The following is an 18040-nucleotide window of genomic DNA, read 5'->3' as shown; positions in this document are numbered from 1 at the left end:
CACTGATTCAAATATGTCTATTTTAAATCACTGGATATTTAGAAAAACACTTTCTAACCAATGTGTCATGAACAATACCAGGTGCTGGGGATGTAACAATGAGTAAGGCATCCCCTGTTGACTTTAAGAGAATCCCATTCTTCCTGTGCTATATGCCACTTTGGGGAGAACAGCCCAAATGATACATAGAGCACAGAAATAACCACCGAAACGGTATCCTCGAGTACACACAACTAGAGGCAACCAGCCTCAACCTGGCCATCCACACCTGGCATTAGGAATGAGACTGAGACTCAGTGCCCGTGGGTCGCCTGGTGGCCCCAGGGGTATCCTCAGTCACCAGGCAGAAATTCAACTATGAACATAGCCATGTGCTCCTAAGGCCAGAAAATGGAGTCAGGAATTTAAAGAATATTTTTCAACAGGCATTCCAAGACTTTCTCCTCAGATAATTAAAAATTCCAATTAACCAAAAGCACATCATTAATCAGTTTGACCCCGTTTTCTATATATCCAACTTTACGGTGCCTGGTTTTAAGCAGATATTATTTCAAAGCAATGATTATTTCATTCCCATTGGGAAACATGGTAAAACATGCTATTTACACAGAAGATAACACAAGTAGGCCCAGTGGTATGATTTTTTCCTAACACAAAACATATATATGTTTTTCTAACAGAAAATATGTATGCATGTATATATGTATGTATGTATACATACACACAAACACACACACACACACACACACACACACACACACACACACAGAGACCCCTAATCCAGAATAGTTGACACTTACAGTTTCTTAGTTTTAGTAGACCAGGTTTCCTTTTATGGTAACATGGTTTGTTTTTCTTCTTCCAGAAGAAAGTCACGGATTTATTATGTTCAGCCCTGTACCAAATGAGCTGATGGGAGATTTATAAAGCAAATAAACAGAAAGATTTACAGTTCCTTTCTCAGAGCAGCTAAAAATTATGGAAAAACTCATTGACCTTTCAAGAGAAGAATTTGGTTCAGTCAGCCAGAAACTAAGTGCACCTAAGAGGTTTCCGATTAATCCTTTAATTTAAATTCTTTGTCTTTCTCCAGTAAATATGCTGGGGCCTGCTGCATCCCATTCATTCCTTTTGAAGTGTAACTACCTGTGGCTATTATAAGCAGCATGTCCTATCACACTAAGCATCCATAATGTTGGCAATACTTAGAAAACGAGGGAATCGGCGGGATTAGAAGAAGAGAAATGAGGCAGAGAGCTAAGTGGGAGAGACTGACTTTGCAGGGTAACCTAGGAGGAAAGAAAGAAACTGAGGCAGAGGACTCCTGGGTCTTGAAGAAGGAGGAAGAGGATGAGAGTGGAAAGGTAGACGGGTCCAGGTCTAGTATTCAGCTAGGTTCTTCCGTGAAGTTCTCCATAGGGGCGGAACTGGGAAAGGGATCTACGAAATATGCCTGAATCTAAGAGGGTGGACTTATTCCTCAGCTGTGTGTCCTAAGATTGTGAATTAAGAATTGCCCAAACTGTTCCCTATCTAAAGTATCGAAATTATGCTCCTGGGACCCACCACAAAATGAGAAAGTGAAAACAGACAAAACATTAAAACAAAACTCATTGAAAGTCATTAAGTTTCTTTGACACCTGCTCTCTGTTTCTGTTTTGTTTTTACATGGAGACAGATACAGCCCAGAATTAGGGCTGTGGACATACCATTTATTAACAGTGTAATCGTGGGTAGGTCATTTATCTTCTCCAAACCTTGATTTTATGGGACTAATACTAGTACGTAGTTTGTATAGTTGTGAGAATTAAAGGAAACAATGCGTATAAAATGCTAAGTACAGTAACTATCACTGAATAGTGACAGAATCATCACCACTTGTTTACCTCAGAGTTGAATTAGATCTGCAAAGTGATATGGTTTGGTATAGGAACCACTGGAATAAGTATAAAAAGACACAGGTTTAATTATAACATCTGAGCCTCAATTCCCTCTTACAGAGAGGAGAACTAGGACGTAGAATCATAAAGCACTAACTCCGCTCCCTAATTACCTGGGTAACCTCAGGCAGCCACTTGATTTTTCCTAGCCTCGCCTCCTCATCTGCAAAATGTGAATAGTAATATTTTTATTAGGATATCATATGAAAACTGATGAAAAAGCATGTATGGTATTTAACATATAATCTATAAATGTATGAATAAATACTGAGCGTGCCAAAAAAATGTGTACAAGTGGACACTTTGGTCAATGTTGCTCAAGTAGTAGTTCGCCGTAATCAGAAGTGTCTGGACGCTGATGGTAACCACTTTGAGCAGCTCTTGTAATTGCAGAAGTCAAACGTGACTTGTATTCATCTTTTCTTATTGGTATATATTGAGTATTACAATTTTAATACAGTTTTCCTTTCTTAAAATGTGTATACATTTTTTGGCACCCTCTGTATTGGCAGCAACAATGAGTATGATTCATTCATTCATTGATGCACTCAACAATTATTTATCCAGCAGCTGCTGTGTGCCAGGTAAGGCTGGATGTTAGAAACTCAGCAGTGAGAGAAGCAGACAAAACTCCCCGATCTCTTGGCTGCTACTCTCCATGCTCATAAGAGTGCCCTGTGGACTGCAAGTATTCAACAAACACCTTGAGGGTGTTTTAACAGAGGGCAACAGAAAGAACCGTAAACCTGGATCACGATTTAATTTAATTGAGTTCAATACCTGGTTCCAGATCTTGGGCACTTCTCTGGACCTTAGTTTCCTCATCTATAAAATACTTTAAGAATGAGAATCCATACATTATGAGAGAGTAAAGAAATATATTTTAATGCACTTCATAAACTGCAATGCATGTACAAATTTTTGTTATATTTATTCTACTTATACACATACTTAATGATCCTGTATTCAGCAACATCACACCTAGACTTTACCAAACAAGAGAAAGCAACACGAATGAATCATTCTCTTAATTATTATTCACACAATTAAATTTATAATGCATGAGTCAGGCAATTTATGAAACAGAAATAGATTTTGCAGGCGGTTGCATTAAAGAAAGTTTCTTAAACTTTTACAACTCACTATAGTCATAACAGAAAATCCTGACACTTGCAATATAAATATCCGGAGATTCCTAGGAATCCACAGATTTTTAAATATTACTAGAGCCTATAACTATATAGTAAAACACATTAAGGACCATGTTGCAAACTGTATTCCACAGAACTGTATTCCACAGAACATAGTCTCGTGGCATGATAATAGGTTTCACATATTAATTAAGATGATTCCATGTAAAAATAAATTAAACAGATATTAGGTTAAACACAGCTTGCTAAGGCATTTTTCAAAATCGTTATATGCAATTTTGACATATGGTAGAGACATGTCCTAAACATAAACTTGAACCAAGAATTACTTTTCTACTCCCTTCTTAGGACAAGTGGCATCAACTTTACGAATGCCACAGTAAACACGACTAAACATTTAAGTGATTCCTCTAGGTTTTCAACACAAGAGCTTCACTGCTAAGTGACTAGTGGATAACAACGAGCTCAGTGGGGATACAGATACTGAATGGGCTGCTTGTCACTCAGTAGCCAGTTAAGTTCCAGGTGCTTTGGCTAATTACTACATATTACGGACATTCACTGTGTTACACTAAAATGTACTACCAATTAGGTTCAAAACTGAAAATCCAACCTGAATCCATTAACAACAAGAAAGGTCTATTTTTGGAGCTATACCAGAAGTAATAACACAATAAACTGTGGGATTCAATTGTGTCCTCAGGGGAGACCACACTCGTACCATTGGATTGGGGAAGAAGTACGGAAACGCACTTGGATATGTCCAAAACCATTAAAAGGCAGCCCCTGATTTTCACCACCTATGGGAATGGCATTAGTGAATAATAGGGGATAATCATTTGCTACAAACGAGTTGCAATTTATCAAAGTGGATTTGGAAAATAATCCACTTTTTGGAAGTAGATTGAGATACCAGGTCTGTAAAAGTCCTAAAACCAGTTGTCTTTTTTAAAAAATTTAAGCATTTCTAACTTCACAAAGAACAAGTTCTGTTTGGTGGTCTACACCCCAGACCAACATAAGGTATTGAAACCTTGATGGGAAAGAAATCGCCCATCTCCTTTGGATTCCTGGGAGAGGAGCCCTGGAAGAGAGAGCTAACTTAAAGAGTCCCAAAGATCCTGAAAATTGCTATTTATCACAACTTCTCTGCAACTGAGAAAGGATGTTCTGTTTACCCTGCCCACAGTCAAATGCTGAGCTAGTGTGTCAGAAAGACAAATGTACATTCAGAGAAAATATTACTTCCGTGTAAGAAATTTGCCCTAGACTAGAACTGGAGAAAACGGACACCTCGTCAGATATATCCTGGCAAATAAAGAAAGTGTAACAGGAATCAACTGTAGTTATTTTTCCTCTGAATCATTCCATAGTACTATGTGAATTACTTTTTGTGTCAGGAGGACCTGAGATGAAATCCCGGCTCTGTCACTTACTAGCTGTGCGACGTTGGATTTCTTTATTGACCAAGTAGAGACAAAATTAATTAAAATAATAACTATGAAGACCTGTGTAGCACACTGCCTGGCGCTGCACAGGGTGCAAGGGACACAACAGTGAATGGAACAAGCAACAAATCCCAGCCCTCATGAAACGTACATTCTGGTGCTTACAAAAAGAACCCTAAAAAAATAAATGTGTTACTTTGTCCGTCAAATGCAAAATGTAAGTTGGCACACTATGAAGCATCGACAGGTGAACTATAATCTGAGACACCAGATTTCTTTGGCTGGGCTCAGAGATGTTTCCATTAGAATTTTGAGGAGCCAGGTGTCAAGCATCAAAAGATAAAACTCAGCATTCAGCAGCAGCAAGAAAACTGATAAACGTCCAGAAATTAAGGGGGAAAAGTCAATGAATCTCTACAGCAGCTCCCTAGAAGCTAGGAGCTGGCACTGTGCTTTCTGCAAATCCTTTCAACACCGAAAGGAAGAGGGGAAGGTTTTGTAAAGATGCGCAAGGCATAATTGGTACACACTTCAAGGTGGCTTTTTCCACTTTAAAACTGGAAAAGAAATTAACATCTCTCTATGAAATGCTAACTGTCTCGGTGGGAAGAAGCCATATAGCACCAAAGTTTATTCATGGAATCACGTCTTCATTTATTCATCAGTTCATTCACAAAGTAGTCCCTGTGTATCTATTTTATCCAGGCCCTAGACTGGGTCTTGGAGATACAAAGATGAATCAGATACAGCCCTGGCCTTTGAATAGCTCTTAACCTACAAAACATGTTTAAAAAGTAATTAAGATCCTGTGTGATGGGCACTTTAATAAAGGTTTGAATAAAGTGCTATCAGAGCCCAGAGGAAGAAGCCACAAAGTCAGCCATTAGTGTTTGATATCGTATAGAAGAAATAGCCGGAGAATCAATTCTAAATTCACTTTTCATATATACCCAATCAACCCCTCACATCCAATCAGTCACCCAATTCTGTGGATTTCACCTCCTGCCCTTTCTCACCTCCAGGTCTGCCACTACATTTTGCCTAGCTTACCACAACAGACTGACAATTAGAGTTCCTGCCTTGCTTTACATTCTGTCCTCCACTGCATGCTGCCATAATGATTTTTAAGAAATACAAATCAAATCGTATTGCATCTTTTTTAAACCTTTTAACGACTTCTCACTGCCATTTGAGTAGAATCCAAAGTTCACAAAGCCTGCAAGTCTCCCTAATTCTGCCTCCCTCGGCATTTACCACTCTCTATCTACCACCCCAGGTTCCAAACAATCTAAATGTTCCTTTGCTCTCTTGTACCTCCAGGTCTTCAGAGATGATGTTCTCCGTTCTTGTATTACAAATCTCCTCACACACCTCTACTTTCACTAACTCCATCTCACACTATGGTCTCAGCTTAAATACCCATAGCACCCCACACTTACCCATCAAATATGTGTCATCCTTCACAGACACAGTTGTCCCAATCTTTCAAAATCCCTCTCTTATGGCATCTTTCCTGCTTATTCCAGGAATTAGCCCTCTCCTTCCTTTCTACTCACTGACACAGTCCTGAACCATATGTTATAGGACTTAATTATGTCTCATTGAGCATCGATTATATTCAGACTTAACTAACATTTACTAAAATCCTACTTGATATTAAACCCAGCCTTGGACATCTTTGCTCACTTGAGTTCTTATCGTAATTCTTAGAAGAGACTACTAAGATAAGTGTCAGCACACTAACTTTACAAAGGGGAAATGCACCGTGGTGAAGTTACCTGCTTAAGTCCACAAAATGGTAGAACCAGGATTTCTAACCCAGGTGTCCCAAATCTAAGTCATAGATTTTCACTATTCCTATTTTTCCCTAACTATTTTGAGTGTACAATTCTTGTTTAGCCAGACAAGTTTCACCAAGAATCAGAAGCTACAGCAGGCACCGTACCAGTCATAATAGCAAGGGCACAATAAAAACTTACTGAGTTAAATTCTTCTCAGTACTGTCTAGATATTAGGCACCTTGGAGAGGATCAAGAGTTATTATGTTTTAAATAACCAAAAAAGTTTAAATCTACTACATTTCCATCTAAAGCTCTAAACTTGGACTTGTCGCTGAAAAGTGAACAGGGAGCTTTTTCCCTTCCTTTTTTCTCTTCCTTCTCTGTTACATAAAAATGCTCAATACTGTATATGACATAATATATGTATAATATCTTTCATAAAAATGCTCAATACTGTACATAACATATATATAATGTCTATAAGGTCTTTCAAGAAGACACTTTAAAGTCCTAACATACTGTACAGTGAGCCAAAACATGTCTCAATGTGACTTCTTAAAGTGAAAGTACATCACTGAAAAATAACCGAAGGCCATTCTCACAGGCTTGGCCTCTGGGTACCACCCAGCCCCTCTGAGAGACTCACCAAAGAGCAGAGTAAGAAAGATTCAACTGGGCAAATGCAGCTTTCAGCTCTCAGAGGGAAGTAATGGTCAAGAATCAGATGAGGGCCAGCCGGTGGCTCAGGTGGTTGGAGCTCCCTGCTCCTAACACCTAAGGCTGCCAGTTCAATTCCCACATGGGCCAGTGGGCTCTAACCACAAGGTTGCCGTTTCAATTCCTCAACTCCCACAAGGGATGGTGGGCTCTGACCCCTGCAACTAAGATCAAACAGGCACCTTGAGCTGAGCTGCCACTGAGCTCCTGGATGGCTCAGTTGGTTGGAGTGCATCCTGTCAACCACAAGTTGCCAGTTCAAGCCCCGCAAGGGATGGTGGGCTGTGCCCCCTGCAACTAACAACAGTAACTGGACCTGGAGCAGAGCTGCACCCTCCACAACTAAGATTGAAAGGACAACAACTTGACTTGGAAAAAGTCCTGGAAGTACACACCATTCCCCAATAAAATCTTAAAAAAAAAAAAAAAAAAAAAAAGAATCAGATGAAATGTGTCTGAAAGGATTTGGGGCAAGGTACCACGCAAAGTCATTTTGATCATTTCAATGACGATTTCCCACAGTACCCACCCTAGGCAAGTCTGAGAACGCATGAAGACACCAATTTTTTAAGCAGCTCTGTCTTCAGTGTCACCCCAGCCAATGTTGCCTCCATATGGCCGTGAGCATGCCCTCCTAACATACCATCCGAAAAAGTCAGATCCTCCACGACATACTCCGTGACCTACAGCAGTCAGTTTTGGTTTTGATCATGCATCTGTACTGATAACAATTTGGAGACATATACCTCCTACATGAAAATATTTAGTAAAATATATATGAGTACTATTATACTAATATATCATGTACACTATAAAACTTATACCAAAAGAAAAAGAAAAAAAGTGAGATGTAAATACACACGAATGAAAGTTCTAATATTTTTTCCATATCCCAATTAGGATATTTCCGTATCCTAATTTTTCACCTGTTGTGATCCCTGAATTCTATAACGGCACACACTTGCCTACAGGATAAAGCTGAAACTCTTTAGCACACTTACACTGCTCTTCCCCATCTGACCATCAATCCTATCACATTTCCCCGAAAATAAGACCCAACTGGAAAATAAGCCCTAGCATGATTTTTCAAGAGGACATCCTCTGAATGTAAGCCCTATTGAGTCACTTGGAGCCAAAATTAATATAAGACCTGGTCTTACTTTCGGGGAAACACAGTATCTCCATTCTCATCTCCTACCAAACTTATATCGCAGCAAAATGCAAAACTTTACATTTTGTACTTTTCTATATGCTGATCCCTCTTGCCCAGGATGGTCTTCCCTCCTTCTTTCTTTTGAAGAATATCTCATTCTTAATGATTCAGCTGAAATGTAACCTTCCTCTGGGCAGCCTGTACAGACTCCCACTGGCAGAATTCACTGCTCCTAGAAGTGTACTCCTAAGACACAATTCAACTCCTAGGATGGAACAAATCCTATTGCATTTTCATTATCTGATTACAAGGTTCTCTTCCCCCTTTAGACTGTGAGCTTGTTTCTTAATCATCTTTCAATTATTGGAACCCAACACAGTTCAATTCTTGGAACCCAACACAGTACCCAGCCACAGTAGGTGCTCAATTAATGTTTGCTAAAAGAATGAGACAATACTCTAGGTCTGATTCTTCTTTATGCCCTTAGTAGGGTGATTATGTACAACCTTGCAGACTTTATACTGAAAAATTCCAGCAGGTGCCACTCAATCTAAATTACCACATGTAGCACTACTTCTATAAATTCCATAATGACTAACTAGCAGAGGACTCAACAGAACACAGTGGCTCAGTATATATGTTGGATCAGTCAGGGTTCTCCAGAGAATCAGAACCAATAATATATATATTTGGTTCTCCAGAGAATCAGAACCAATAATATATATATATATATATATATATATATATATATATATATATATATATATATATGAGAGAGAGATTTTATTATAGGTACTGACTCACACCACTATGGAGGTGTGAAGTCCAACAATCTGCCATCTACAAGCTGGAGAACCAGGAAAGCATGTGATGTAGCACAGCGAGTCCCACAGCCTGAGAACCAGCAGGCTGCTGGTTTGACTCCCAGAGTCTGAAGGCCTAAAAACCAGGACTCTGATGTCCTAGGGCAGAATAAGGGACATCCTAAGTCAAGAAAAGAAAGAAGGAATTTGCCTTTCCTGTGCTGTTTTGTTCAATTGACGCCCTCAACAGATGATACCCATCTACATTGGTGAGGGTGGGTCTTTGCTCAGTCTACTGAATCAAATGCTAATTTCTTCCAGAAATACCCTCACACATACTCAGAAATGATGTTTTACCAGCTATCTGGGCCTCCCTGTCAAGTTGACACATGAAATTAACCATCACAGACAGATACATAACCAGAGTGTATGTGTATCTCGACCCTGAATAGCTGAAGACCAAGTTCTAGTGCAAGCACCGCAAATAATGGGAACATTTATTGTTAATATAATGATGGATAATTATATAATGTACACTTTATATAATTATGATTATCATCATAAATAATATTACAATACAGAGCTATGAGGCTTTAGTCTTTACAAAGTGCTTTCACATTCAATATCTTACTTAACAATTACAACCAACTGGTACTATTTAAGCCTTGTTTAAACATCCTACTTGGACTATGAAAAAATCAAGACACAAGAATTGGGTGACTTTCCAAGGTCACCGGCTGACAAGAGGTGGAGCCAGGATCAATCAAGATCTTCTTATATTTAGTTCAATGTTCTTTCACTACATCACTGCCCTGGAAGTTGTCGGGGGGGAGGGGAGAGGCAGGGAAAATGGTAGAAAACAGGAATATTTGACAATAGATGACTAACAAGGAAAACTTCCAGGCAGAGCCAATCTGTTTAGACCCACCGCCTAAGAGCCGTCTCTTCCACATTCACATTGCTGTGATTTTCACTTTCTTTTGCTATTTGAAATTTAACAGTGTGGGGATTTTCTTAATTAACAAGCATCCTCTTTTAAGAATACATTTACCTCTGGGAACGTTATGTGGATAGCAATCATTTACAAATGTGTGTAAGGTTATTCCATGAATTGCTTTCCTCCTAGCACAAAAATCAGGACTGCAGCACATGAAATTCAGACTGTGAATTTTACTTGGAAGAAGAGATGGGGTCACTTAAGGAAATGGGGTTACACTGGGGATAGAACGTATCCAGATGAGGCAATACAGCAGGAACCACAGGGGAGAATGGAGACAATGCAAACGAGAGAGTTCAGTTCAATTTTATCTAGTTGCCAAGTGAGCACATTTTAATACAATCAATTGAAGCCAGAGGACCTTTTGGTTGGACACAGGAAATAAAAAGCAAAAAGCATAAAATTCATGGGAGAGATTTTTTTCATTTCTTAACTGTGTGTCAAGAGTGGAAAACTATTCACCTAAATAGATTCTTTTTCTTCCTGGGCACATAGCTACACAACATTTACCAGCTTCTTTGCAGTTAGGTCTGGCCAATGACTAAGTTCTGGCCAGTGGAATGGAGCCAGCCCTCACTCATGAAAACCTCCCATATATCACCTTCCATTGCCTTTCACTTTCTGGGCCAAACTTGGAAGCCATATATTGCACACGGTGGAGTCACAGAGAGAAGGAGCCTGGGTCCCTGCATCCCAGCTTTGAGGAAGGCCACTGCTAACCAGGAACATCCATCTGAAAGTCTAGATGATGGAAAACAAACGCTTCTATTGTGTTAAGTGCCAGATAATGTGTTATTTTCTATAAGCAGCTGACCAAAACGAATTGAAAAAAATTTTTTGAGATATAACACTATATTAGCTTCAGGTGTACAACATAATGATTCAATATTTGTATACACTGCAAACTGATCACCACAATAAGTGTAGTTAACATCCGTCCCATACATAGTTACAAAAATTTTTTTTCTTCTGATGGCATTTATGATCTACTCTTCCTAGCAACTTTCAAATATGCAATACAGTAGTAATAACTATATTCACCATGCTGTACATTACAGCTCCATCACTTATTTTAAAACTAGAAGTTTATACATTTTGACCCTTAATTCCGTTTCACCCCCACACATACAACCACCAATCTGTTCTTGTCTTATGAGCTTGGTTTTAATATTAGATTCCACATATAAGATCATATAGTATTTGTCTTTCTCTGATTTATTTCACTTCACATAATGCCCTCAAGGTCTATCCACGTTGTTGCAGATGGAAAGATTTCAATTTTTTATGGCTGAAAAGTGGTAGCATGCCATTGCATGTATATACCCCATCTTCTTTTCCTATTCATCCATTGATGGACATTTAGGTTGCTTTCATATCTTGGCTACAGTAAATAATGCTGCAAGGAATATGGGAGTGCATATATCTTTTCTAATCAGTGTTTTCATTTTCTTTGGATAAATACCCAGAAGTGGAATTTCTGGATCATATGGAATTTCTATTTTTAATTTTTTAAGTGATGCCCATACTGTTTTCCATAACGGCTGCATCAATTTACATTCCCACCAACAGTGCACAAGGGTTCCCTTTTCTCCACATCCTTGCCAGCACTTGTTATTTCTTGTCCTTTTGATATTAGCCATTCTAACAAGCGTGAGATGATATCTCACTGTGGTTTTGATCTGCATTTCCCTGATGATTTGTGATATCGAGCATCTTTTCATGTGCCTGTTGGCCATCTATCTTCTTTGGGAAAATGTCTATTCAGACCTCTGCTACTTTAATTGGATCATTTGTTTTTTTGATATTGAGTAACCAAAACAATTTTTTAAAATGATCCCCTTCTGGTCAAAATTAAGGGAGAGCTACAATTTCTCTTGCTGTGTGGTGAAGAGAGTCAATCTATAGCTAATAACAACAGTACAGATTACATGGAATAAAGTGAGCAGACAGCATTTCAGCATTACATGGACCAGGTAGATGCTTTTGCAAAGTAGTCTTGGAAATAGAAAAACAGACACAGAGAAAAGCCAGGCCCAAGAAGAAAGCTCATCTACATCTGTTTCTGGGAGGGAGGTGACATGTAGGTTTATTATAAGCAAAGCATAGGCTAGAGATTTCTGTCTTGGAAGGCTCGGGGCTGGTGGGGGGCAGGGTTGACAGATACCTGGGTTCCAGAAGATCTCTCCAGTAGTCATGTAGGCTAAGTAATTTTTTAAAAAAATGATACCATGAGGTATTCTTATCTTAGGCATTCTGAATCTCTGGAAATAAATAGGAACAGGAGCTCACAGTTAAAGTTTTACTAACATGAATAATGAGCATAGGATTTGATCCCTTGTGCTGTCCAAAGCTGGACTTCAGGAGACTAAAGCCTAGATTTGAGCATAAATTGGGCTATGTGGATCATGAGACTCATGCATTTTGTAAAAATTCACAACAACAAGAGTTACCTGATTAATCCTTAGATGATTAAGTGTAATTAAGCATACTAGCCATTTTCCCACGCTTCTCTTAATCAGGAATTTACAGGGTCTTGTTTCTATGGAAGTACACTCATGCTAGACTTTGCATCCAATAAATACTTAGCCCTGAGCTATTCTGCATCTGCCTTCTGTTTGAACACTGATCTCTCTGCCACTGTCCCAGCCTCTTAACACTCAAAGTGTCAGATCCTTTGTCATCACCTCCAGTCATGTGAAAGAAATTATAAATCATCTTGCTAATCAGCTGCTGTATCTCAGACGTCTCAGTAGTTTTGTTACAAGAAATTATTAAATCCAAACCAGTACAGGTGATTTGTTCCACAACACAGTTCCTTAAGTACAGCTTCACTCATGTTTTTCCATGGAAGAAATGACATCATCCTTATAAATTATTATGCATGGTGCCTCACTGCCAACAATACGCTCATGGCAAGACTGATAAAACCTGGTCTTTCCATCTAAGAACAATTTCCCCTGCTGCTTGCCAATTCTCCCAAAAGATGCAGATGTGGGAAACCCACTTTCTCAAAGTACTGGCCTCAATGAGCACACACTCTTCCAATTCCAAGAAAGATCCTTATATAAAACACTAATGATATAAGTTGATGATAATGATGATGATAATAACTATTGTGATTCATTAAATGTTTAGTGGCCACCAGACAATTTGCGAAGTTTTTGACATGCACTGTCTCATTATCATCTTAATTGGGAAATCCAACTTCCCATGTTGGAACTGGCCATCACAAAGTACTAATTGACCACTTGTGGTCGGCAAAAAAACCTACTGCCTGGCACCAGGGCCACAGCAGACTATTAATGATCCACAGTTTCTAGTAGCTCTCAATGTTTGCTCTGTAAAAACTAGGTTCAGTCATGGGCACTGAGCAAAGGTATTTTTCTGAAGTCACAAGATCTGGATCAATTAATTCAGGCAGGAATAGCAATAGGCTTGGGCTAATTTATGCGAAGGTAACACATAATCTCTGCTCCAAACTCAGTGATTTACACCATTATTTCTCACTCATGCCACATGTCCATCACCTGTCATTTATCACACTGGTCCACGTCATCTTCCTTCTGAGACCCCAGCCCTGCTCTGGAACATTGGCAGTTTTGTATTAGAAAAGAGAATGAGGTAGAACCCTGTAATAGTTCTCAGTGCTTCTCTGAAATGGTACATTTCACATCCACTCATATTTCATTGGGTCAGGAATACAATGCAACATTGGAACTGGGTGGGGGTGGGGAGGTAGGGCATAGCAGAGTCAGGGCATAAAGCACTAGCGTAGAAATAAGTTGAGTATCATCTTTACTTCATTTCTCTGAGTCTTAGTGTCCACATTTGTAAAATTACATTAACATGGCCAGAGTTGCCACTTTCCTCACAGATTTATTATAAGACTCAAAGAACATACCACTATCCATAAAAGGAGTTTGAAAACTTCAGAGCACTCTATAAGTAGAAAGTATTATCATGTAATGCTAATTGGGGTACTTCCCATGCCTGGTAAATTGCATGATATATATGACATTACAATGTTCATTCTTCTAAATAACTTTTCACTACACGAAGAGAAAGTTCATGAGACTCTATTTATGTAGATTCCATATTCAAAAAGTAAGATCATGAGTAGACCCCAACTGCTATACTTTGCTCAGACACTACCTGTACTTTAAGCTAATGTATCAGAAACAAATTGAGACCAACCCATTGAAAACGTCATCAGGAAGGTAAAAATCCTCAGCATATCAGATTCATAAAACACCAAAATCCAACTAAAGCAGTTTTCAAAATGGGGGACATTCCTGTTTAAGTCGGATCAGGCAAAATCAAACAGCCTCCTGTGGATTGTATCATAGCTACAAAGGGTCTTATTATCTTCTATTGATTGGCTAGGAGTTTTGATATCTTCTCTATGGTAGTTTCTACTATAATCTCTACAAAGCAGGAGTCCTTAATACATCAGATCTCTGCTACTACCCTAGGTAAAGTTAAGAAAATTGAAAGCTTTGTGTGCTTCTTTTTTCACTGAGAGGCTGAATAGGCTTTTAAAGATAGTCTGGACAATGTGTGTAATATTTTGTTTTAATTTGCAAGCCAGCCTTGTTCATGTACTTTATACAATATGGGTCATTTTCACTCCATTTACTCAGAGTAAAAAATAATTTGGCTGGAGCCGTTCATAAGTAGCTACTCTCTCAGCCAGGGTGAGACAATGAACTCAGCCCTCTGAGAGTCTCTGGTACACAGGTGGGTACTTGGCGACCTCTAATCTTGTCTATCAGGCCAGCCCAGAGGACTGAGGAAATCAGGCCATAAACTAAATTTAACCATAAAAGAATGCAGTAGATATAGATTTTTGCCCACCCAAACCACTTCTACGCTCTTCCTGTTGCCACAATCCTAATTGGTTCAGGTAAAGGGCAAAGATCATTTGTTCTCAGGGAAGGGAAACCCCTACTCCAGCTCTAGGGGTTGAACACAGTCAGCCCAAACCAGGGACAGTCATCGCACCCACTTTTCTCCAACACTGGTATCATTTCTCAAACAAGGAGTGGGGAGGATGCAGCCTAGGTCTGAAAAATAAAACAGCCGAAGTCTGCATGGGAGGAGCAGCAGGGGCAATTACAGGGGACTTTCTAGGAAGGACGGTCTTTAAACATAAGACAGAACCTTACCCAGAGAAGGTTTTTAACCCCTGCCCCTTCCTTACTTCCTTGCTTGGGACACTGATGTGAGGTCACCATGCTTGGGGAGACAGCAGTCGTAATGCAATAGGAAAATAAGCCCCAAGTCCAATGTGCTGAAGATGGAAAACTGGAAAGAGAGAAGAGCTCTCAATGTTGATATTCACTCAACTTGGTCAGTGCATCCCATCCAGCATCTGACACCGGCTTTACTCCCTGAGTTCCATTCTTATATCATGATACTTAGTCATTTCTTCTGAGGTGCTACCCTTATCTCTATGAATAAGCCCCTGGAAACTCTGGAAAATATCCATGATAAGAGAAATGACTGAAGCCTGAGGACATCACCGTTACCCAAAGTGGCACCACTGTGCACACTGGCCCAAGGCCAGGAACACACACTGAGCTGAGAATAAGTATGTCTAAGAAAACAGTAATTCACACCTAAAATTTCTCAACATAATAAATAAAAGAATGCCCCACTCACATAAAGGACAGGTTTAATATCACAAATGGCTCCTCATGAAGTTGATTTTCTGTCATGAAAAATGGCATCAATGAGAGAGAATCAAAGGGTCCCAAGGAGCATTTGCACCAGCAATGTTCTCCCAGATTCTGCAGGGTCTCAGTAGCTAAGGGGAGCCAGGAATAGTGGGTGTACTGGTCCCAAATGGACAACTAAACGTCTGTCAGTGGTAGAATTAGGACTGAAATTATTTTGAGTTCTTTCTATCATTTTTATCATTGTTCATAGCCTTTCCCTACATATAGTAGAAAGAGAGTAAATTTTTTTAGACAATTACCTGGCTTGTAGGACTTTTCCATGGTAAAAGAAGAGGAGAATGTTCACATTTTTAAAATTACATTAATTTTCTGATGAGAAATAGAAAATAGCATAAAGATTTTTAAAATAAATATTACTATGAAGTATTAAAATTAATAGTCCTCTTCTCCAAAACTGACAATAAGTAATATGCTATTAAAGGGTAATGAAAGTTTCCCAACCAAAGGGGCAACTTCATCCTCTCAAGTAGCATGTCTACCTAATCAAGTTCAAATCTATAAAGATAAGCAAAAGAAAGAGAAAAAAAAGGTGACATGGATAGGAAACAACCCACTAGATAGACTATGCTATTAATGAAAACCAAAGTAGTAATGAAGAGTCTTCCAGAGGAAATAAAAAACAGAGGCTATCTCACAGATACTGAGCCCGAGTGGTGATGAGACACATTTCCTTAACCACTGAAGAGGTCTTTAGTCAAAGCCAAAAAGTTAAGCAAGGGTCAACCCTATAAAACAGCAGAGTGGAAAGGAATTTACCATTACTTTCATCAGTTGTCTTTACCTGAGAACACCTGACCAGTTGGAGGAGAGTGACCAAGCCCTTCAGCATCCATTCCATTTGCGACATCCACATGATTGACAGATCACCAAGGTTCAATACATTGTTAGTGAAGATGCCAGCAGTAACTGGGTGCAACCATGACAGAGAAACAACCTCGCCGTCATTTTGCCTGTGAGAACTTATCTACACTGATAGGAAGGAGTCAGTGAGCACCTGAGAACGGATGGGCTCGGATATTAGGGTGCTATACACAACGACCAGTGTCAGAGCTCAGCCCTGCTCCTTTGGAACAGGAGTGTGCAATGCTCGCCGTAGCAGGGTGGAGTGCCAAGCTTGGAAAGAGAGGTTCACAGAAGACACAGGAGGTGTTCCACTTTCTTGAGTGGAAATAGGGGGTCACGATGCTTGAGGCCTTCAACCCACTATCATGGCATCAGTTCGTGTGCCAAAATTATGATGAATCCATTTGGCACTATGACTTTTAGTAGAGTTTGGGAATTAGCAACCCAGGAATCAGTCATTGAGAAACACAACTGAAAAAATATTCTGACCTTGGCAAGTGAAGAAGATGGCAGTTGGGTACAAATTAGTATCAAAGCATCATTCAAAGGAGGATCCACCATGAAATGTTTAATTGGACTTGGAGATGACAATCTACTTAAATAAGACAACAGAAAATGGTGTGTTTATGGTTTTGTTGGGGATTGCTACAGATAGTGACATCAGTATGTAGAATCTGATATGACCCTATTGCTTTTGTTGCTTTGCTGTGTTTCATAACTGTCTTGTCTTGCTTTCACAAGCTACTAAGCAAACTATATAAACCAAGATCATAGAGTACACTAGGTAATTGATATAATTTCTTGTCAGATCCCCCAAAATCAGAGCCAAGTGATGGCTTTCAATCTCCAACCACAGCTGCCAGGAACAGAGCTCTCACAGTGACTTCATTAAATAGCTTACTTACCTTCACAGTAGGCAGGGTCTCCCTGAATGGAGATGTAACCATTCTTGCACTCACAAGTAGCTTTGGTATTCCAGTTTTTGCACTCTGAGTTTTCACCACATTTAGGTCCTTCTGCACAAAAGTTATGACCTAGTACAAGCAAATGAAATTTTGCATCAGGAAAGAAGAGAATAAAAGACTTCCAATAATAAAGTGTGAAACACTTTTATTGTATGTAACCATGCATGAAAACATACCTTAGCAATACGAAAGAGTGAGCTGGCAAGGGGGTGGGAGAGTAGGACTAGGACACTTCGGACCTTCCCATTGTTGAGACTTTTCCCCCTAATACTCAAACTTGCTAAAGTTGTTCCTTCCTGGAAGCTTTTATCCATATTGATCCTGAATCCTCTTCCTACCACCTTCTTACATGACTAGTCTTTTGGTCATTGTTTTATTGCAAAATTTGACACAGAGAAAATATACAAAGTGAATACATATGAATATATAAAATGAAGTGAATACACCCAGAATATTATCAGTACCCTTTGATTACAACACTCCAATGAATCCCCCTCCCAACCA

General features: G+C 39.3%; 1 protein-coding gene across 2 annotated transcripts in view; it reads right to left on the bottom strand.

Moving 5' to 3' along the window:
- The window catches only part of NELL1 (neural EGFL like 1), a 757006-nt gene that overhangs the window by 535643 nt on the left and 203323 nt on the right, over window positions 1-18040 (bottom strand). For both annotated transcript variants that reach the window (XM_019742633.2, XM_019742632.2), the window contains exon 12: window positions 17477-17605. In XM_019742633.2, the coding sequence (XP_019598192.2) occupies window positions 17477-17605 (129 nt within the window). The remainder of the gene's footprint in view (window positions 1-17476; window positions 17606-18040) is intronic.

This window comes from Rhinolophus sinicus, linkage group LG06 (assembly GCF_036562045.2).
Source record: "Rhinolophus sinicus isolate RSC01 linkage group LG06, ASM3656204v1, whole genome shotgun sequence".
NCBI classification, from domain to species: Eukaryota; Metazoa; Chordata; class Mammalia; order Chiroptera; family Rhinolophidae; genus Rhinolophus; species Rhinolophus sinicus.
This window is presented reverse-complemented; position numbering and strand designations above follow the sequence as displayed.